The sequence below is a fragment of the Salvelinus alpinus genome, chromosome 1 (genome assembly GCF_045679555.1).
Source record: "Salvelinus alpinus chromosome 1, SLU_Salpinus.1, whole genome shotgun sequence".
Lineage (NCBI taxonomy): Eukaryota > Metazoa > Chordata > Actinopteri > Salmoniformes > Salmonidae > Salvelinus > Salvelinus alpinus.
Genome location: NC_092086.1, coordinates 110,507,827 through 110,531,076, shown reverse-complemented (window position 1 = coordinate 110,531,076; position 23,250 = coordinate 110,507,827). Strand labels below are relative to the sequence as shown.

At 42.2% G+C, this 23,250-nt stretch overlaps 1 protein-coding gene across 7 annotated transcripts in view; it reads right to left on the bottom strand.

The window, feature by feature from the left end:
* The window catches only part of sema4d (sema domain, immunoglobulin domain (Ig), transmembrane domain (TM) and short cytoplasmic domain, (semaphorin) 4D), a 75,288-nt gene extending 53,179 nt beyond the window's left edge, over window positions 1-22,109 (bottom strand). For 4 of the 7 annotated variants that reach the window (XM_071341066.1, XM_071341039.1, XM_071341015.1 and 1 more), the window contains exons 1-2: window positions 21,951-22,109; window positions 5,041-5,152 (exon numbers count right to left, since the gene is read on the bottom strand). In XM_071341066.1, coding sequence (XP_071197167.1) covers window positions 5,041-5,078 — 38 coding nt within the window. In that variant the 5' untranslated portion in view covers window positions 5,079-5,152; window positions 21,951-22,109. Of the gene's footprint in view, window positions 1-5,040; window positions 5,153-11,873; window positions 12,000-12,026; window positions 12,583-21,950 lie in introns of those variants that run through there. The other 3 variants (XM_071341024.1, XM_071341031.1, XM_071341049.1) reach the window with 3 other exon arrangements.
* Between the last annotated feature and the right edge of the window lie 1,141 nt (window positions 22,110-23,250).

Here is a 23,250-nt window from a genome sequence, read left to right as displayed (position 1 = left end):
AGCATCGCTGACTCTGTGCACACTGCATGGCTCCAGTAAAGTAAAACTTACCGCACTATTTACCTGTATCGCATCAATGCAGGCAATTTATCTCAATCTGGATTTTTGACAGTGGCGCCGACAGACCTGGTCGAGACGTTTCTAGCTACAAGCTACTTTGCAGCTACTTTGCAGTATTTGGCTTTTTTTGGGGTGCAATTTCTTAAATTATTTAAAATAAGAACGTATCTAGTATTATTACCTACAGCCAAAAATAACTTTTGGACACTAAATTGGCGGTCACCCACCAGAAATTCGACTTCTGGCCTGGATCCTGCTTGACCATTGTTACTCTTCCTTCTGGGGAGGCTACAAGGCCCTCCCCGAACCTCCCTTCAGCAAATCAGATCATGCCTCCATCATGCGCATCCCCGCCTATATCATGCGCATCCCCGCCTATATGTAACCGATGTGAAATGGCTAGCTAGTTAGCGGGGTGTGCACTAATAGCGTTTCAATCGGTGACGTCACTCGCTCTGAGACCTTGATGTAGTTGTTCCCCTTGCTCTGCAAGGGCCGAGGCTTTTGTGGAGCGATGGGTAACGATGCTTCGTGGGAGGCAGATGTAGATGTGTGCAGAGGGTCCCTGGTTCGCGACCAGGTAGGGGCGAGGAGAGGGACGGAAGCTATACTGTTACATATTGGCAGAAACTAAGCAGGAAGCACCCATGGTAAAAACAGTTCAATGTTGGTCTGACCAATCGGAATCGATTACAACTTATCCAAACCCAAAACCCGTGGGTAGATGGCTGCATTCACGTAAAAACTGAAAGCGTAAACCATTTAACCACGGCTAAATGACTGGAAACATGGACGTGTACAAACAGACCAGCTATGACCTCCGTAAGGCAATCAAAGAGGAAAAAGGATAGTACAGGGACAAGGTGGAGTCGCAATTAATTGGCTCAGACACGAGACGTATGTGGCAGGGACTACAGACAATCACGGGTTATAAAAGGCAAAGCCAGCCATGTCAGACACTGACGCCTCGCTCCCACAAGCTAAACACCTCTTCGCTCCTGTAGAGGCAAATAGAGCCGCTGAAGTGGGCCCCCGCCGCGCACGAGGAATGTGTGTTCCCAATCTCTGTGGCCGACGTGAGTAAACCCTTGCAGGGCTGACAGCCCAGACGGCGTCCTCAGAGCATGTGCAGGCTAGCTGGCTGTTCACGGACATACAGTTGAAGTCGGAAGTTTACATACACTTAGGTTGGAGTCATTAAAACTTGTTTTTCAACCACTCCACAAATTTCTTGTTAACAAACTATAGTTTTGGCAAGTCAGTAAGGACATCTACTTTGTGCATGACACAAGTCATTTTTCCAACAATTGTTGACAGACAGATTATTTCGCTGTATCACAATTCCAGTGGGTCAGAAATTTACATACACTAAGTTGACTGTGCCTTTAAACAGCTTGGAAAATTCCAGAAAATGATGTCATGGCTTTAGAAGCTTATGTTAGGCTAATTGACATCATTTGAGTCAATTGGAGGTGTACCTGTGGATGTATTGCAAGGCCTACCTTCAAACTCAGTGCCTCTTTGCTTGACATCATGGGAAAATCAACAGAAATCAGCCAAGACTGAGAAGAAAAAAAAATTTGTAGACCTCCACAAGTCTGGTTCATCCTTGGGAGCAATTTCCTAACGCCTGAAGGTACTACGTTCATCTGTACAAACAATAGTATGCAAGTACAAACACCATGGGACCACGCAGCCGTCATACCGCTCAGGAAGGAGATACATTCTTTCTCCTAGAGATGAACGTACTTTGGTGCGAAAAGTGCAAATCAATCCCAGAACAGCAGCAAAGGACCTTGAAGATGTTGGAGGAAACAGGTACAAAAGTATCTATATCCACAGTAAAACGAGTCCTATATCGACATAACCTGAAAGGCCGCTCAGCAAAGAAGAAGCAACTGCTCCAAAACTGCCATAAAAAAAACTGACTACGGTTTGCAACTGCACATGGGGACAAAGATCGTACTTTTTGGTGAAATGTCCTCTGGTCTGATGAAACAAAAATTGAGCTGTTGGCCATAATGGCCATCGTTATGTTTGGAGGAAAAAGGGGGAGGCTTGGAAGCCGAAGAACACCATCCCAACCGTGAAGCACGGGGGTGGCAGCATCATGTTGTGGGGGTGCTTTGCTGCAGGAGGGACTGGTGCACTTCACAAAATAGATGGCATCATGAGGCAGGAAAATGATGTGGATATATTGAAGCAACATCTCAAGACATCAGTCAGGAAGTTAAAGTTTGGTCGCAAATGGGTCTTCCAAATGGACAATGACCCCAAGCATACTTCCAAAGTTGTGGCAAAATGGCTTAAGGACAACAAAGTCAAGGTATTGGAGTGGCCATCACAAAGCCCTGACCTCATCCTATAGAAAATGTGTGGGCAGAACTGAAAAAGCGTGTGCGAGCAAGGAGGCCTACAAAGCTGACTCAGTTACACTAGCTCTGTCAAGAGGAATGGGACAAAATTCACCCAACTTATTGTGGGAAGCTTGTGGAAGGCTACCCAAAATGTTTGACCCAAGTTAAACAATTTAAAGGCAATGCTACCAAATACTAATTGAGTGTATGTAAACTTCTGACCCACTGGGAATGTGATGAAAGAAATAAAAGCTGAAATAAATCACTCTCCTATTATTCTGACATTTCACATTCTTAAAATAATTGTGAAAAACTGAGTCTAAATGTATTTTGCTAAGGTATATGTAAACTTCCAACTTCAATGTGACAGACCGCCTCGATTCGGTCTTATGTAGCAAGATTTGTAATGGTGTTTTTTTTATTTTATTTTATTTTACATTGGATAAAAATAAGAGACTCAGAGCTACAAAATGGGTGAGTGGCGCAGCGTCACTACAGATCCTGGTTCGAGCCCAGGCTGTGCCACAGCCGGCCGCGACCGGGAGACCCATGAGGCAGCGCACAATTGTCCCAACGTCGTCCGGGTTAGAGGAGGGTTTGGCCGACCGGGTTGTCCTTATCCCATCGCGCTCTAGCGACTCCTGTGGCGGGCTGGGCACAGTACACGCTGACTTCGGTCGGCAGCTGTACGGCGTTTCCTCCGACACATTGGTGCGGCTGGCTTCCGGGTTAAGCAAGCAACGTGTCAAGAAGCAGTGCTGCTTGGTGGGGTCAAGTTTCCCACCCATCTCTAAGGATTCACATGTGAAGCCATGTGCTAAAACAGACTGAGGAAGGTAGTGTAATAAACAACCAAAGATTAAGACTAAAAGTGGTGAAAGGAGTTGCCTACAATAAGGAAAACTCCAGGTAAAAATACACGTTATCTAGTCCTTGGCCTACATCCTAATCTGACTTTGAAAGTGTCCAGATAAAAATATTGTATAAATGTTAGATGCTTACCGAGACACACTTGTTAAATTGATGGGTCATGTGACAAAAAGTGCTAGAACCACCCCCCAGGCACATCTAGCTAAGTGGTCAGTATTGTCTAGACATGTACATTGAACCTAGTTGGTTAGCTTTAGGGACCTGCAGTCGTACGCCAGCATTTCATGCATGTTGGCTAGCTATGACGTTTTTACTGTAGCTATAGGTTGGGATTATGGTGCATTCTTTAGCTAGCTAGCTACATGTCTAAACAAAAGACCACATCGCCAGATGATTACATGACCCTGCCAGGTGGCCGTAAACACAACCCAGACACATCCAATTTATACGGTGTTTCCTCGGACACATTGGTGCGGCTGGCTTCCGGGTTAAACGAGCAGTGTGTCAAGAAGCAGTACGGCTTGGCTGGGTCGTGTTTCAGAGGACGCATGGCTCTCCACCGTCACTTCTCCCGAATCCGTACGGGAGTTGCAGCGATGGGACAAGACTAACTCCCGATTGGATATCACGTTTTTAACAAAACATCTACAAAACTGTGTACGCGGCCAATAAACTTTGATTCGTCCATATAGCCCAGCTCTCCTGTCAGCCCCCACATACTGTAGGGACACATACATAAAGTATATCCCTAACAAGAGAGATGTCTCAAATGTTAGACTAAGATGACATAGTATCAAAATTGTGCAATATAGCTACAGTATGATTAGGTATGAGGCAGATGTTTGCAACGGGGTAGTTGGTTAAAACTCTAGAAGGAACAATTAGTGTTAGACGCCCAAGTGACAATTAGATGCCAGAAACGTGACAAGCTAGCATTTTATTGCCTCCATTTCAACATAAGAGTATTATATAGGCTACAGAGAAACTGCAGCATTCCAATGGAAAATAACAGGCGAGCCAGCAGCAACAAGCGAGCCAGCAGCAACAAGCGAGCCAGCAGCAACAGTGAACATAACAAATGAAGAGGATGCAAATGAGGCCCCATGAGAATCACATATGTCTTCTGGGAGAAAACAAAGGTTAGTGCTACATCACATGGGGTGGAGGTTACACCAGGCTGGGTTAGTGCTACATCACATGGTGTGGAGGTTACACCAGGCTGGGTTAGTGCTACATCACATGGGGTGGAGGTTACACCAGGCTGTGTTAGTGCTACATCACATGGGGTGGAGGTTATACCAGGCTGGGTTAGTGCTACATCACATGGGGTGGAGGTTATACCAGGCTGGGTTAGTGCTACATCACATGGGGTGGAGGTTACACCAGGCTGTGTTAGTGCTACATCACATGGGGTGGAGGTTATACCAGGCTGGGTTAGTGCTACATCACATGGGGTGGAGGTTATACCAGGCTGGGTTAATGCTACATCACATGGGGTGGAGGTTATACCAGGCTGGGTTAGTGCCAATTTCCTCCATACCTCCACCCCATGTGATGTAGCACTAACCTTACACTAGCCCCCTCTTCCTCTTCCTGCCTCTTGGCATGCAAAGCATTGCATGGGTGGGGAAAGTGTAAAAAAAAGGCACTAACATGGTGACGTCCTCTTACTTCATCCAACAAAACAGGCACGAGAGAAGACAGTGGACGCTTTCTAGTAACCTTCATGCAGACAATGGGAACAAGAACTTACTTGTCTGTCATGGCTTCAGCTAGCGAATATTGATTCATGAAAACGGCCTTTTCTGTCCTGCACAGTAGCTTGAAACAGGGGAGTGAAGGATGAGATGATTTACATCACAGATCTGTGAAGGGAGAGAAGAGGAGGAGGAGGATAGGGAGAGGAACAGTTTGAGTTCATATGAAACAATTAAACATCAACGGCTTTACATATATGTCATTTATAGCATTTATAAAATGCTACTTGCTGACATGGAACTCACAACACTCTATCTCTTCATTAAAAAAATAAACATGCATATACTTGACTAGAAAAACCCTAAAATGACCTTTTTTTTTTAAATGGCCCAGTAGGCATTTCCCTTGCTTGTAATATGGACACCAAGCTTCTCTGGAACACTTATTACAACACCCTGTGTTTCAGCACAAAAGACATTTGAACAGGCTGGGGATAACTTGCAGACAAGCCCGACTTGCTCACAATTAGCAAAGGCAAGGATTGGTCTTCAACTTGTGGGGGGGGATACAGTTACCATGGCTACCAGCGCAGCTGAAGCCGCCAAGCATAAATTGTGTTTCTAGCACAGAGAAATCCACCAGGCAACCAGACGGCTGGAAAGAGGGGTCTAGGATATACTTCAGGGCATAAATTGCCGAAACGTTTCGTTAAATCAAATTTCACCACCACAAAATGTCATTACCTGATGAAAATGCATTACACCATCCAGTGTACATGCGGTTGCTATGGTTGCATCAATGTTAACAGCCATCACGTGGTGCAATATGTACACAAGGGTTAGGAAAGGCACTTGACTACAGTACACAAAGCATTTCTTTATGTATGCCAATGACGCCATTGTTGAACTGTTTTTCTAAATAAAAAGACACCTATAGTATAGTGATGTAAAATGTGTTAACGTTATTTACTACTGCAGTTGTATCATAAATCTGCTCCCCAAAAAAATACATAAATCATTATGCAGAGCACATTCTCTAATCCTATAGAGTTTATCCTGCAATAGAGTTCTGATATTAAAAATAAATGAAAACCTGCTCAATTTTGGATTTTCATTAGGATGTTGGTGACAACATTTTAATTTGGAATGCTTTATTTGCCACGTGCTTATCCTTAGATCTCTAAGCTGTGTCCTCGCTGTACAGTAATGCATCAGCAGAATCAGCCATTAGTCTATCAGCTTATCTTTCCATAAAAAAGATTAAAATAGTAACACATTAGCTAAATAGATTAGGCCCATCCGCATGTCAACACATACGCAAAAAAAATATCCAACACCTATCCTGAAGAGGGATAGTAGATTAATCAGCTAGATGGGTTTTCGCTCTTTTAGCCTACAAAACAGGGCCTGGCTACTGCCATTTTCAGCAAGTAGACAAACTTACAATAGGCCTTTTGACAATTACACCGGTCTTCTGACATTCCTCAGTGATCACCCACAACATGTAGGTCGAGATATACTTCACCACCTAATCAAAAGCAATGTTAAAAAGCTATAATGGTTTAGGACTGCTGGTGTGGATACCATAACAGAGATGCTCCAAGGGATAAAGTGTACTGTTGGAGCTGATCTAGGATCAGGTCCTACCTGTTCCATAACAAATCTGATTCAATATGACTTAACGCCGGGCATACAGTACACGATTTCACCACAAAAATGCGTCGCCGTTTTTGCCGTCAACAGACTAAATTTTCACAAATCGGGGTGAAATCCTATGAACTTGGGCTAGGATCAGTATGTCGGGACTGGGGTATTTTTAGTGGGTTAAGGTCACACCGATGATGGCTGTTTCCTTCTACAGACCACTGTCAGATGTCCTGAGCATTTTCTAACATTTTTGGTTTTGCATCTTGTAGTAGGAGCAGTGCTACGACTTAAATTGGACAAGGCCTACTGCCAGTAGCCAATGAGCGCTCAGCATGCGAGACCAAAACAATGATGACCAAGAGGAAATCAACAACACATAGTGGCTGTGGTAACTAGTGACAACCGATGTCAACATTGACTACATCGTAAACATTCATTTTTTGTTGTCTTCATTTAAGATTAAGGTTAGACATAAGGTTAGCAGTGTGGTTAAGATACGTTTTAAAATCTGATTTTAAGAAGATCAAATGTAGAAATAGGCGGGTTTAGCCATAATTAATGAGATTGATTGTGCTGTAGGGAGAACGCTGCTTCCTTTTGAATATTAAAAGTTCTCACCTCCAAGTCCTACTGTAGAACAATACAGTGCATTCGGAAAGTTTTCCACTTTGTTACGTTAAAGCCTGATTCTTAAAAAAATATATATATACAAACATCTACACCATACTGATTAAGTGAAAACAGGTTTAAAAAAAAATGGAAATAACTAATTTACTTAAGTATTCAGACCCTTTGCTATGAGACTTGAAATTCAGTTTTTCATTGCTCATCCTTGAGATGTTTCTACAACTTGATTGGAGTCCACATGTGGTAAGTTCAATTGATTGGACATTATTTGGAAAGGCACACACACCTGTCTATATAAGGTCCCACAGTTGTCAGAGCAAAAACAAAGCCATGAGGTCGAAGAAATTGTCCGTAGAGCTCCGAAACAAGATTGTGTCGAGGCACAGATCTGGGGAAGGGTACCAAACAATTACTGCAGCATGGAAGGTCCCCAAGAACAGTGGCCTCCATCATTCTTAAATGGAAGAAGTTTGGAACCACCAAGATTCTTCCTAGATCCGGCCAAACTGAGCAATGGGGGGAGAAAGTCTCTGAAAGTCCTTGAGGCCCAGCCAGAGCCCAAACCCGAAGGACATATCAGGAGAGACCTGAAGAATAACTGTGCAGTGACACTCCCCATCCAACCTGACAGAGCTCGAGAGGATCTGCAGAGAAGAAGAATGGGAGAAACTCCCCAAATACAGGTGTGCCGAGTTTGTAGCGTCATACCCAAGAAGACTCGAGGCTGTAATCGTTGTCAAAAGATGCAAATATTTCTAAAACCCAGTTTTTGCTTTGTCATTATGGGGTAGTGTGTGTAGATTGAGTGGGGGGGGGCTATTTAATCCATTTTACAATAAGGCTGTAACGTAACAAAATGTGGATATAGTCAATGCACTGTAAATCCATATTGTCCACACCATATTTTGCACCTCTGAGAAACACAGGGCAGGATCAACTAGGAAATAATCATGTAATGTGAGCACCCACATCCTGGGGTTGAGGATGAACAGAATGAAAGATCTGGGACAAGAAAAAATTAAATCAGGGTAATGGGCAAGTCCAAGTTGTTATGATTTTAGAGGTTGTGTATGCCCAGTATAAAAAGCAAAACAGATCCTACTCAGAGGCTTGATAAATACAGACCCAGACAGCCTCTAGCTGTGGAACCTGGAGCCAATGACTGGTTCTCAGGGGGGAAAACCATCCTGGCTGTCGTCTAGTGTTCCTGTCTGCCTCCGTCCACCTCGTTAGTGAGTTTAGGATGTCTGATGCAGTCTGCCTGCCCTGGGACATGGCTTGAGATTAGATTCCTTATTAACAGCCATGTCTTAGGGCAGATATCTGCCTCCAGTCTCCTCGGTGCTCCTCCCCGTCAAGACAGGCCCTCTCTTTACAATAACATAAGGCAGCAGAATGGCTGACATTCTTCAACTAGGTCTATGCTCCTGGTCCTACCTCTACCTCTATAACTCAGTAAAGCTCAAATCTTCTCTGCAATATACAGGCCTCCTTTTAATCTTTACGTCCACCCCAGCCCCTCCCCATAAGCAAGTGAGCATTCAATTATTCTGTAAAAAAAAAATGTAAGAAAAGAAACATTGACCTGTGCCTGCCAACATTTGTATGGGTCTCTTGGGCAGGCAGATTAGACTACCCCAGAACGTGTGGGGCGATAAAATGTGCGGCAACCACTCTTTTCTCCAGTCAATTTCCTACTGCCCATAATGGAAAAGTTTGAAATATGCAGAGATAGCAGAGGGTTTTCCACAATGCAGTTGTTCATGAACCAATTGTCAAAGTGCTCAGTGCTGCAGACACTAATGGAAAAATGGCAAGCGTTGCAGTTTGCCTTGCGGAGAGGAAATTCCATTAAGTATGTCCAAGGGGAAAAAGCAACTGTTAAAAGGGTAGGCCTGTTGAATTTTAAGAATATATATCTTGAAAATCTGCATAGATGAATGCGTAAATTAATTTCAGGTATCAAAGAGCTTCCAAAGAAACTCTGCAGACTTTGAAGTCAATTCAGTTGTTTTCCTTTACCTTAGTTCAACCATGATCTAGGTGAACGAAAATGTTCCATTTTACAAAGATCTGTCCAATAGAATTCATGGAGGCTCATCAAGAAATGTGAATTTCACTACCACAGCAGGAATTCAAAAGGGGCATATACAGTGGGGCAAAAAAGTATTTAGTCAGCCACCAATTGTGCAAGTTCTCCCACTTAAAAAGATGAGAGAGGCCTGTAATTTTCATCATAGGTACACTTCAACTATGACAGACAAAATGAGAAAAAAAAATCCAGAAAATCACATTGTAGGATTTTTTATAAATTTATTTGCAAATTATGGTGGAAAATAAGTATTTGGTCAATAACAACAGTTTATCTCAATACTTTGTTATATACCATTTGTTGGCAATGACAGAGGTCAAACGTTTTCTGTAAGTTTTTCACACACTGTTGCTGGTATTCTGGCCCATTCCTCCATGTAGATCTCCTCTAGAGTAGTGATGTTTTGGGGCTGTTGCTGGGCAACACGGACTTTCAACTCCCTCCAAAGATTTTCTATGGGGTTGAGATCTGGAGACTGGCTAGGCCACTCCAGGACCTTGAAATGCTTCTTACGAAGCCACTCCTTCGTTGCCCGGGCGGTGTGTTTGGGATCATTGTCATGCTGAAAGACCCAGCCACGTTTCATCTTCAATGCCCTTGCTGATGGAAGGAGGTTTTCACTCAAAATCTCACGATACATGGCCCCATTCATTCTTTCCTTTACACGGATCAGTCGTCCTGGTCCCTTTGCAGAAAAACAGACCCAAAGCATGATGTTTCCACCCCCATGCTTCACAGTAGGTATGGTGTTCTTTGTATGCAACTCAGCATTCTTTGTCCTCCAAACACGACGAGTTGAGTTTTTACCAAAAAGTTATATTTTGGTTTCATCTGACCATATGACATTCTCCCAATCTTCTTCTGGATCATCCAAATGCTCTCTAGCAAACTTCAGACGGGCCTGGACATGTACTGGCTTAAGCAGGGGGACACGTCTGGCACTGCAGGATTTGAGTCCCTGGCGGCGTAGTGTGTTACTGATGGTAGGCTTTGTTACTTTGGTCCCAGCTCTCTGCAGGTCATTCACTAGGTCCCCCCGTGTGGTTCTGGGATTTTTGCTCACCGTTCTTGTGATCATTTTGACCCCACGGGGTGAGGTCTTGCGTGGAGCCCCAGATCGAGGGAGATTATCAGTGGTCTTGTATGTCTTCCATTTCCTAATAATTGCTCCCACAGTTGATTTCTTCAAACCAAGCTGCTTACCTATTGCAGATTCAGTCTTCCCAGCCTGGTGCAGGTCTACAATTTTGTTTCTGGTGTCCTTTGACAGCTCTTTGGTCTTGGCCATAGTGGAGTTTGGAGTGTGACTGTTTGAGGTTGTGGACAGGTGTCTTTTATACTGATAACAAGTTCAAACAGGTGCCATTAATACAGGTAACGAGTGGAGGACAGAGGAGCCTCTTAAAGAAGAAGTTACAGGTCTGTGAGAGCCAGAAATCTTGCTTGTTTGTAGGTGACCAAATACTTATTTTCCACCATAATTTGCAAATAAATTCATAAAAAATCCTACAATATGATTTTCTGGATTTGTTTCCCTCATTTTGTCTGTCATAGTTGAAGTGTACCTATGATGAAAATTACAGGCCTCTCTCATCTTTTTAAGTGGGAGAACTTGCACAATTGGTGGCTGACTAAATACTTTTTTGCCCCACTGTATATATATATATTTATTTATTTTATGAACAAAAGGGGGGATCCAACCTACATCTCTGATAAACACAGACATACACACAAAAAAAGGATGTCAAGAATTTCTATTTGCATTTTCCACTCTGTACATGTACGATTAAATGGAAAATAATGAGGTGGTGTCAAATCACACATCACTTGATCCTTGTGATGTTCTAAGATGGCACATGAATGACAAAAGGCTGCATGGCTATCTGTTCTGTGCCACCACTGCTATTTGGGGGAATTGAGAGCTCCGAGGCACGAGCCCAGAGTCTTTGAAGTACAACGATAGCACTTGAAAAGACGTTAACTGGCTTTGATCTTGTGAAGCAAGGCAACACTGACTGGGCTGGCTGCTGCGAACGAAGAGAGTATCCCCATACCCAATAATGAGGTGGAAAACAAGCATCTCTACAGGGAGAGACCAGAAATACCAGCTTCCTTGTCAGGGTAAAATAATAACACACAGCGACTAGCTTCACAACTTTTTCCATGTCCTGCTGTAACAAAACCTCAAAAAGGAATAGGTCACTTTAGCAAATAAATCTCATCTGTATAGCCTGGTAGAGGAAAGACAGAAAGGCTATTTCCTTTTAGAGCCTGTACAAATGTACCCCTTGCAGATCTAACTACCGGTAAATCAACAGTCAATAAGCTCATTTAAAAAGGCATAAATATTAATGTAACTAAAGAGTAAGAATCAAGTGGAATACCTCACCACCGATAATACAGTAGTGCTAAACAGTTTTAAATCACATGCAGGCACCAGATTTCATTAGAAACAAAAACACTGAATAATTCAACATCCAGAGAAAATACGTAAAAATACTAAAACCATATGCATAAGCTTACGTCGAATGTGGAGCGTAGTAGTCGACTTCCAAAGACAAACTGATCATGACATGTTCTCAACAATAAAGAGTTATTGGTCACATTTTGCTGCTTCCGTCCAGTGTCTGTTGTCCCATGCAAGTCCTGGTAATATTTATGATAAGGGACTCTTACCAAGCTCTGTAGCCCAGTCAGAAGCTCCTCCAGCTGGGGAGAGTAGCAGTTGGAGGTGGCTCCACTCTTCACAACCTCCTACCAAGATGTTAGCATGACCAGTGACAACACTGTTGACCATGACAAAGAGAAAAAAAATACAAGCATCCACCAAAGGCAGTAGTCACCTCCTCTTTCCAGAGGCAGTAGTCACCTCTTTCCAGCCATACCGCTCCTTCCTTCTCACCAGCAACAATAAATTATTCAACCCAGTCTGTCCAAAAATGCGACAGAAATAAGAAGAGGAGGGAAAGCCCCAGTCATCCAACACACAGAGAGCAGAGCAGCCTTGCCTCTTTGGCAGCCCTACCTTAACAATAGGAGTATCTAGTGGACTTGCCTTCTCTCTGTCAAGGCAGTCAAGCGGTGCACGTTGTGGAGCGATAGCGCTGAAATCTCTCTCGCCTCTGGAATGCACACAATTTCAGGAGGAGGAGGGGGAAGAGGGGTTTCTCTGAGTGAGTGTCTATTGTTTAAAAGGGTTGTTCTGCGATCCTTAGCAGGCAGGGTGAATAGGGATCAGTATTCCAGCTGCCCTCTTTCAGCAGTAAATCCTATTGTAACCCAAGGTGCTCTGGTGCTCTCACAGTGAGAGAAACAGGAGGGGGTTATATCGGACCATAATTTCACAGTGGTTAGTGTCCACCCACATGAGTAGAACACGTGTTATAGGTTAAAGATTGACAAGTTGTATGACAACGGTGTGGACGTCAGCTGCAAAGAGCGGTGGACATCCCAGTGACGGAATGTCCTGTACGTAGAAAACTTCACTTCTTTCAGCCACACTGGAACCTTTTCAAAACACTGTCAACAGCACTGAGCTTCCTGTTTCTCTCCTCTACCCTCCGTGATATCCAGCCTCTTGGCTTCAGCTGTTGGATCTCGGAGACTTTTCAATTTCGGAGTTCTGTTTTCCTTCGGGAAGAGGGCCTAGAGTTGCCAGGACAACCATAAATATTCTTGGAAATGGAAACCATTGTTACACTGAAGGCATTTGTAAGACTGAATGTTGCGATAATGGCCATAAAGTATAACACATGACAGTTGGGTTTCTTTTGCACATTTGCATCAAGCGGTTTTACACTGGATATAGGCTACCTTACATTAACTCAACGGTATTCTCAGCATTTCAGTTAGATCCTCCTTGGCTTATACCTATAGGCTCAATGTAGAATAATAACCTCTTGCTGTTCCCTCCGCTTCAATCAATCTGATATGATGAGCACAAAGCCTAAACCACCATAATGTTGTTTTGATGCTTCATTGATCATGGACAATTCATGTCACATGCATGGAAGTCACTGAGGCGATTTCATAGCAATATTTCTGATTTTCTAAAAGTTGCCAAGACATATCAATTGACAAGTGAATTTGAGCCTAGATGAGAGAAAAACAAATTATAAATAGGGAGTCGCAGTGCTGAAATTAGATCTGCCACAACCCCTCCATGTAAGTTGGCAGTTCTTGTAGTAGCAACTGAATAGAGCAACTTCTCAAATAAAAGTAGTCGTACATACAACATACTGTGTCAATATGAGAGCTCCACGCCAATAGAAACAAAGAAAAGTGCAATATCTTGGGTTTTTTTGGTGTAGAAAGCAGCTGTGCAGGAAACCGAGATCAATCTTCAATATGTAGCTTCTTATCGTTTAATATGAAATCATATTTCTGCTTAATAGCAAGACAAACATTAAATCGGAATATTGAAGGATTCTGGAATGCAATGCAACACACTATTCCCCGAAGGCTCTGACAACAATGTAATTGTGTCTGTTGCAAGGAGCAGATGCTCCTCATGTTTGTGCCAATAGGAAATGATTCACGCCTGGGTATGTTGGGGTGTGGGTGTGGCGGGGAAGAAGCAGAACTACCATCACAATCCTGTTGGAATGCAACATATTACCTAAAAACAGCTACAGTAAGTCCTCATGTTGCTCAGGTCCTTGAGTGCCAGGGGAACAGAGGTAAGGCATATGTAAATAGGCGTGTATGATGACTTCATAGCACCGTTTACAGTGGCCTCCACAGCTGGGGGTAGAAGGCAGCTCACAACTGCTCTGGCTATTGCCAGTCTAGCCTGGAATTCAAACGGATATGAAACTGCATATTTTGGTCCCCAAACCCAGCAGACCCAGTCCATTAAATGACCTGATGCAGGTCGACTTACTGCAGCAGGAAAGCTTGCGAAACACAAACCTGTGATCCAACTTGGCCGTGTTAGGTACCAAGCGGAAGAAAAGACTTAAAAACCTGAACTTGTCCAATAAGACCCTTGTTTCTGTTTTCCATTGCAAAATGTTTAAAAGTGATTTCAGTTGTGTACCGTAATAAACATGACCCTGTCCTCTGCTTTTGAGGTATTTACATTATTGGAGTTTGCCTCACTGGTAGCAGTGACATAGAGAACCCTCGTGTGCTAACGGCATATCCATGCAACCCTGCACAAGCCCTCTGTCAGAGGCAATTTGAGCACTCATAACTTCAGACAAATAGTCTGGTCTCACAGACAAGGAGTATATAACTCCTGACAAGCAAAACATCATTAGCGTGTTTGAATTTAAGAGTCACTGAATAAACCAAAACAATCTACTGCAATCAAGACCCAGAATAACCTTTCCTGACCTTTACTCTGAAATAACAAGACCTTAGGAAAGCAACTTGATATTGGAATTCAAGAAGTGAAACAAAATACCAAAGCAACGTATTTATGCATCAATGTTCTTGCATGACTTCTTCACTACAGTGAATTACCAATGACATAGCCTAAATCCATTTATTGATCCATCATTGATCCATCATGATGACTACGTGCGTGTTGCTTTGAAGTAGCCTCTCGAGTCTAGATAATTTACCAGCATGCATTTCAATGTTAAAGCGACATCAGCCTCTTCTCCTGCTGGGAGGATTAAAGTAGAAGTTCACACACATATAATGTTGTGGATAAAGTTCGGAATTACACAATATCGTGTGTACAACATCTAAAAGACCTGAACCACTATACGAAGAGATTAGATGTTTCTAAAATGACATGTCTGTTTTTGGAGTCTGATCATCTGTGGTCGCCATACTGCAGAACAAGCAATGAGGAAGTCTACTGTTGGTGGGATAAATTTCTCAAAACCAAGTGGGGGGGAAAAAAGAGATTTGATTCAAATCAGGTGAACTTCTCCTTTAAAATGGCAGCACTGTATTCTGATGGAGGCACAGAGTCCGACAAGAGACTGGTCTCTTCTCTGGAGTACCTGACGCTCTATTGATGAGCTCTGAAAGCACTTGGCACACACAAGTTGGCAGGAGTCAACACAGCCCTTCTGTCACTAGACCGTCTGTTGACAGACAGGGTCCTACATTGTCTAGTTGGGTTCACCGGGTGTGCTGAGAATCATAAGTCATCATCAATATTCTAGATGTCTGAGTAGACAGTTCCCCATTCAAACCAAAGTTACCAAAAGCTGTCATCGTATACTGTCCATAACCAGCTGATTAGTCTGTTTTCCAATGCCTTAGACTTGGCTCGTCAGATGTTGGTTTCGTGTACAGTACCAGTCAAAGTTGACACCTACTCATTCAAGAGTTGTTTTATTTTTACTATTTTCTATATTGTAGAATAATAGTGAAGACATCACAACTCTGAAATAACACATATGGAATCATGTAGTAATTTAAAAAAAAAATAGTGTTAAAATCAAAATATATTTGAGATTCTTCAAAATAGCCTCCCTTTGCCTTGACGACAGCTTAGCACACTCCTGGCACTCTCAACCAGCTTCATGCAAAATGCTTTTCCAACAGTCTTTCCAGTTCCCACAAATGCTGAGCACTTGTTGGCTGCTTTTCCTTCACTCTGCGGTCAATTGGGTTGAGGTCGGGTGATTGTAGAGGCCAGGCCATCTGATGCAGCACTCCATCACTCTTCTTCTTGATCAAATAGCCCTTACACAGCCTGGAGGTGTGTTGGGTTATTGTCCTGTTGAAAAACAAATGATCATCCCATCTGGTTTGCGCTGTGGGACTGCGTATCGCTGCAGAATGCTGTGGTAGCCATGCTGGTTAAGTGTGCCTTGAGTTCTAAATCACTGGCAGTGTCACCAGCAATGCACCACCACACCTCATCCTCCATGCTTCACGGTGGGAACCACACAAGTGGAGACCTACTCTGCATCTCACAGACAGAGGTTAGAACCAAAAATCTCCAATTTGGACTCATCAGACCGAAGGACAGATTTCCACCAGTCTAATGTCCATTGCTCGTGTTTCTTGGGCAAAGCAAATCTCTTCTTCTATTGGTGTCCTTTAGTAGTGGTTTCTTTGCAGCAATTCAACCATGAAGGCCTGATTCATGCAGTCTCCTCTGAACAGTTGATGTTGAGATGTGTCGGTTACTTGAACTCTGTGAAGCGTTTATTGGGACTGTAATCTGAGGTGCAGTTAAATAACATTTTGTGTCACATGCGCCGAATACAACAGGAGTAGACCTTAGCGTGAAACGCTTACTTACAAGCCCTTAACCAACAATGAAGTTCAAGAAATAGAATTAAGATTTACTAAATAAAGTGAGAAGAAACATTTTTTATCTAAAAGTAACAAGAAAATTACATAACGAGGCTATATACAGGAGGTACCGAGTCAATGTGCGGGAGTACAAGTTAATCAAGGTAATTTGTAAAGTAAAGTGACTAATGAACTTATCGTCTGCAGCAGAGGTAACTCTGGGTCTTCCTTTCCTGTGGCGGTCCTCATGAGAGCCAGTTTCATCATAGCGCTTGATGGTTTTTGCAACTGCACTTAAAATAAATGTTCTTGACATTTTCCAGATTACTTTAACCTCTCTTGGTTAGGGGGCAGTATTTTCACCTCCGGATGAAAAGCGTGCGCAAAGTAAACTGCCTGTTACTCAGGCCCAGAAGCTAGGATATGCATATAATTGGTAGATTTGGATAGAAAACTCTAAAATTTCTAAAACTGTTAAAATAATGTCTGAGGATAACAGAACTGATATGGCAGGCAAAACCCCAAGGACAAAACATCCAGGGGGAAAAAGTGTGAGGTCATAGGATTTTCCAATTGTTTTCTATGGGATACCGTTATTATTAGGAACCTGGTTGCAGTTCCTATGGCTTCAGAAATTGTTCAATGTTTTTCTTTTGAGAAATGAAGAAGTAGTCCTATTCATTGTAAGTGTCACTCCAGGTGGACTCTACTGTTTTGGCGCGCGTGAACTGGAGCGCGCTTCACGTTGTTTTTATCCGGTATTAGAAACAGTTTATTCCGTCTTAAATTTTATCGATTATTTACATTTTAGGGTACCTGAGGTTGGACTAGGAACATTGTTTGAAATGTTTGGACCAAGTTTACAGGTAACTTATTAGATACTTTTTTGGCATGTTGGGCGATTTGAAACCGGTGTATTTCTGAATCAAACGCGCCAAATAAATAGACATTTTTGGGATATAAAAGAAGGACATTATCAAACAGAAGGACCATTTGTGTTGTTTCTGGGACATTTTGGAGTGCCAACAGAAGATCTTCAAAGGTAAGGCATTAATTATATCGCTATTTCTGACTTTAGTGGCGCACCTGCCTGGTTGAAAAGGTTTACTTTCGCCGTAAAGCCTTTTTGAAATCTGACACAGCGGCTGGATTAACAAGAAGTTAAGCTTTATTTTGATGTATAAGACTTATTTTCAATTATGTTAAATATTTGAATTTGGTATTTTTGAATTTCGCGGTCTGCAATTTCACCGGATGTTGGCCAGGTGGGATGCTACCGTCCCACCTGCCAATAAGAAGTTAAGACATGAAGGTCAGTCAATGATGGACTGTCATTTCTCTTTGCTTATTTGAGCTGTTCTTGGTCTTCTACCAAATAAGGGTGGTATACAGAAGACAACCAGCAAGGTAGGGCTAAGTGTGCCTTGAATTCTAAATAAAATCACTGACAATGTCAACAGCAAAGCACCCCCAAACCATCACACCACCTCCTCCATTCTTCACGGTGGGAACCACACATGCCGGAGATCATCCGTTCACCTACTCTGCGTCTCACAAAGACACGACCAAAAATCTCTCATTTGTACTCATCAGACCAAAGGACTGATTTCCACCGGTCTAATGTCCATTGCTCGTGTTTCTTGGACCAAGCAAGTCTCTTCTTATTGGTGTCCTTTAGTAGTGGTTTCTTTGCAGCAGTTCGACCATGAAGGCCTGCTTCACGCAGTCTCCTCTGAACAGTTGATGTAGAGATGTGTCCGTTACTTGAACACTGAAGCATTTATTTGGGCTGCAATTTGTGAGGCTGGTAACCCTAATAAACGTATCCTCTGCAGCAAAGTAACTCTGGGTCTCCCTTTCCTGTGGCAGTCTTCATGAGAGCCAGTTTCATCATAGCGCCGGATGGTTTTTGCGACTGCACTTAAACTTTTTTAAAGTTCTTGAAATTTTCCGCATTGACCGACCTTCATGTCTTAAAGTAAATGGACTGTTATTTTGATTTGCTATTTTGAGCCGTTCTTGCCATAATATGGACTTGGTCTGTTACCAAATAGGGCTGTCTTCTGTATACCACCCCTACCTTGGCACAACACATTGGCTCAAACGCATTAAGGAAAGAAATTCCACAAATTAACAAGGCACACCTGTTAATGTCAATGCATTCCAGGTGGCTACCTCATTAATCTGTTTGAGAGAATGCCGAGAGTGTGCAAAGCTGTAATCAAGGCAAAGGGTGGCTACTTTGAAGAATCTCAAATATATTTATATTTGTTTAACACCGTTTTGGTTACTACATGATTCCATGTGTTATTTCATAGTTTTGATGCCGTCACTATTATTCTACAATGTAGAAGATAGTAAAAAGAAAAACCCTTGAATGAGTATGTGTGTCCACACTTTTGACTGGTACTGAACCTCCACTGTTTATGAACAGCTACACACACACACACACACACACACACACACACACACACACAGCTTTAATGAACATTAATACTACCACCTCAGACACTGTTTTATGATTGTCTGCTGGCTGGTAAATGTTCACAGCAATTTCCGGTCCTGCTCTAACAAAGAGCCAGAGGCACCGGGCCAGAGGGACAACCAGAGTGAAGTGCGAGTCTACCATTATATTGACATGGTCCGGGTGGCTGCCATGCCTCACATGACCCAACACAGCACTGGAATCTAATTTGATGAGGCAGAATAATTACTATATTGAGGCCTTCAGGAGGGGGACTTCCAATCAGACAGACAGAGCATAGCATTCCGTCAGTGGGTCTTCAAGCATTATAAATCAACGTTCAGAGTAATGAACCTGTGATGTATAAAATAATAATTTAGTGAAACATGAAATTAATTAGGTGCATAACAGATGTGTTCATACAACGAAAGCATTTAGCTGCCTATCTGTCCTCAATGCAAGGATGCATTTCTCACACTTGATCGCTCATCCACAAGGTAGGTTACCTTCTATAGGCCTAACATTCTGTATGACTATTTGTTGTTGGCAGACAGTGTCCAATGTTATCTACTATCAATATCTCCACAGGCTTCACATTTGACTAGAAGCTAAAAGCTACACAGTCAACTGGGTGGCATGTAGCCTAGTGGTTACTCTGGATAAGAGTGTCTGCTAAATTACAAACATTTAACTTCCACATTTTCCTAAATTTGCTGGCAGGCTCCTGGACAAGCAACCAGGGGTACTAGCACCATTGGGGGTACTTGATTTATCCACAGGGGGTACTTGGAATGCACAGGGGGGGGGGGGGGTACTTCAGGGGTACTATGGGCAGAGCAAAATTCAGTTGGTGGGACAGTAAACAAAAAAGGTTGGGAACTACTGCTATAGAGGACATTCATTTGAATGGCTTTGCATTGATATGCCTGAACTGGATAAGTTTCTCACTTTGTACTACTTCACTCCATATCACCCAGGAGATCTGCTGAACGAGTTACAAGATCAAGCCTTCCCAGTAATAAAAACCACTATCATTAAGTGGACTATGATTGATGTGTGTCTCAGCAGCATGATATACAGGTAACGCAGTGTTCTCTGTTGAGAGTATTCCAACGCGTATGCTCTTTGGTTTGACCCTAGCCTAGAAACCCAACAATGAAATTCATTGAATTCTACACCGGGCATTAATAAGTATTTGGATCACAACCTCTACAAACCAGAATGTTCAATAAAATTACATTTGAACTTCACTGGTTGTCAATGTGGTTGGTCCTTTTGCAGGTAAGAATGTAAGACATGCTGTGTGTTATACAGTCCTTTAATTAGGCCACCATCTCCTTATACAGTCAACATTATTGGTCTTGTGCTAGTACTCATTAATTCTCATGCTGTTTATCATGGACAGTACATTAATTCACACATATTCTCTGTAAAGATACACACCCATCTCATATATCCTCTGGAAGTTGCCTTATTCCTGCCAGTGAGTCCCTGGAGCACCGCTCTTTTTTACTGGTAGTGCGTGGCCAACATGAAAATACCTACATGAGACGCATGCATACTTGCCGAGTTCGTGCACGCGTTTACATGGTTCTGCGCATGCTTCAAGTGAAAGAAATCTGAACTCACTACCTGCTGTAAAGTAAGTTAAAATATTATTGTATTCAACATTCTGGCTTGTATAGGTCGTGAGACGAGAGAGGAAACGTTCCTGATCCAACCGCTAATTTATGCCAGGCATTGAATCCAATGCAATACAACGCTGGGTACCCAGGCTAGTTCAACCAATTACATACATAAACCCTGGATTGCTGATGCTATGTATTGGCCATTGTGAGGCTTTGAAGCCACCGGTTGGCACTCCACAGGAGCAGTCCTCCATAGGAATTAATGGAATTTTACAGTATTTCAATTAAATGTCTCAATGACAAAATTGTAGTTTTTTGTATACTTTAAAATGAACATTTTAATTTGTGTGTTTATTTCACATATAATTCAAAAGTATGCATTAATGAGTATTTAATAGAATAAACGTGGCAAAAACGAATGTAGACATTAATAAATTCACTTCTATAGCTTCCAAGATGTTTTACAATGGTGATAGGTGCCAAGATGGAGGCACGGTAGCTTCAACCTAGTCATCTAGTGTATCTATTTATATAAAATCATTCAATTCAACCACTGTAATCTCAAACTGTTACGTGGATAGGCTTTCCTTTTCTCCCATTTCAATGCAAATATTTTGTTGTTCAAATGAATGAGCGCCCTTCATTTATACGTGCATCGCTAGCAACCCCGGAATGACCCTGAGAAATCATTAAACATGGGGAGAGATTTTAATCTTTAAAAGTCTCTTGACTAAATAATAATAATAATTCTCTAACTGAAACAATTTTACGCTAACTTCGTAATTTATATGAGGTGAGACGCTGCTGTGGCTACATAGAAACAAACGTGTATTTGCTAAAGTTTTTATATTAAAAAGCACGAAATAAAATGTACAAGCCTTCCTTGAAAATGATTTAGTTGGTGATGACAACCTACACACGATTTCAGTCTGATAAAGGCAAGTCAACAAAAGTGCACTTTTATTTTACAGGAAAATCGATCTTTCAGAAGCATTTATTAATGTAACTAGATCGCAAACGTCAAAAGAAATAGTAAAGCTGTAGTAAATTCGTTACAAAATAAACAACCTGTTGTAACAAGTGTAAGGCGAACTAAAAGCTCCAACCCCTCAAATATAGACATTTATCCAACCCTACTCACTGAGTGAGCAGCATGCATGACCGCAAGGCAAGCTCAGATACCAGAGCTTGCCTTGCAACAACCCGCAGTAGATAAAGTTTCAACAAATGCTCAATAAAACATATCCTTATCACGAATTAAACGGTGCATTGATCTAAACATAAAATCAATCTTTGACTTACTTGGTAAAAAATATCCTCTTTGTCTGGGTCGTTAAAATAGTTGACCGTGGTTGCCGGAGCTTGTCAAGTTTGTCGCTGTGGCTCACAGCATGGCGGGTGTAACCTGTGTGTGCTGCTGCGAATTCAAAAATCCTTTCTCAGCAGTGATATCAGTCGAGATAGAGAGGGGGGTGGGACAGGGAAAGGCATTATGCAAACAAGCAAGGTAGGTCTCCAGAGGGCACTGATGGCGCTTGTGAGAGAGAGTGGCACAAAGCCTGCTGTTGTTACCCATTTGATACAGTCTATATGGTTGTTACAAATAATATTAACTTTGAAAGTTATTATGATACATAGGCCTAGCAGATAATGCAGTTTATTTAACACCTTTAAAAAAAATAGATAATTGATGACAGACAGAGGAATTTAAATGTTTTAGCACATTCTATTTATAATAGAATAGAACAGACTCAAACCTCCAAATGTGCGTCTGCATGGACTCACTAATGTCTAGACTTTACTTTTGACCAAAACTTTGGGGGAGGGGGGGAATCCTTGGACAGCTATTCACAGACATTCTACTGAAGGGGTTGGAAAGGTCATTATTATGGGTCAAAGGTTACGCAACATTTCCTCAAATGGAGCAGTGAATCAAAAACACAGTAAAGCCAGACAAACCGTCCCTTGTCTTATGGTCCAAAGAAGGGGGTGGAGAGGGCCGAGTGCCGGGGGTTCCAACCCCAGACTCCTTCAAGTGGTGGCTTGGGCTCAACACAATCACATCTTTCAGCTGTGGAGCTTCTCTACTCTTGATGAAATGTGGTTGTGAAGTGTGAACAAAGTACTGTTGAAATATATCCAGTATTCCAATAGCCTATCTAAACGAATTATGATTTTCCCCTCGTCCCTTAGTCTAACTTAAATTCCATACGCTCCATTTGTATAATGGCATAGTATTCCTACATGTCTTTTAGTTTAATGGTCAGAATATACAGTACATGTTTTCCTTCTACATTGATTTTTCAGCTATATCTTCACGACATACAGCTAAACGTAAATGTCACATTAGATTTCTTCACCTTTATCTTTCAGACTTAGGTCCTTGTTTTGAGAAGATAATTGTAGTATGTTGTTGGTAAGATGTAACCCCTCTTTTACACACTATCATTGAGATATACAGTAAGTCATATAACCTAGTCCAATCACAGTCCTATCAGCCCCTGTAGTATCTAGAGCAGAGGAGACTGGTGGGAGGAGCTATAGGAGGATGGGATCATTATGGCTGGAATGGAATAAATGGAATGGTATCAAACACATGTGA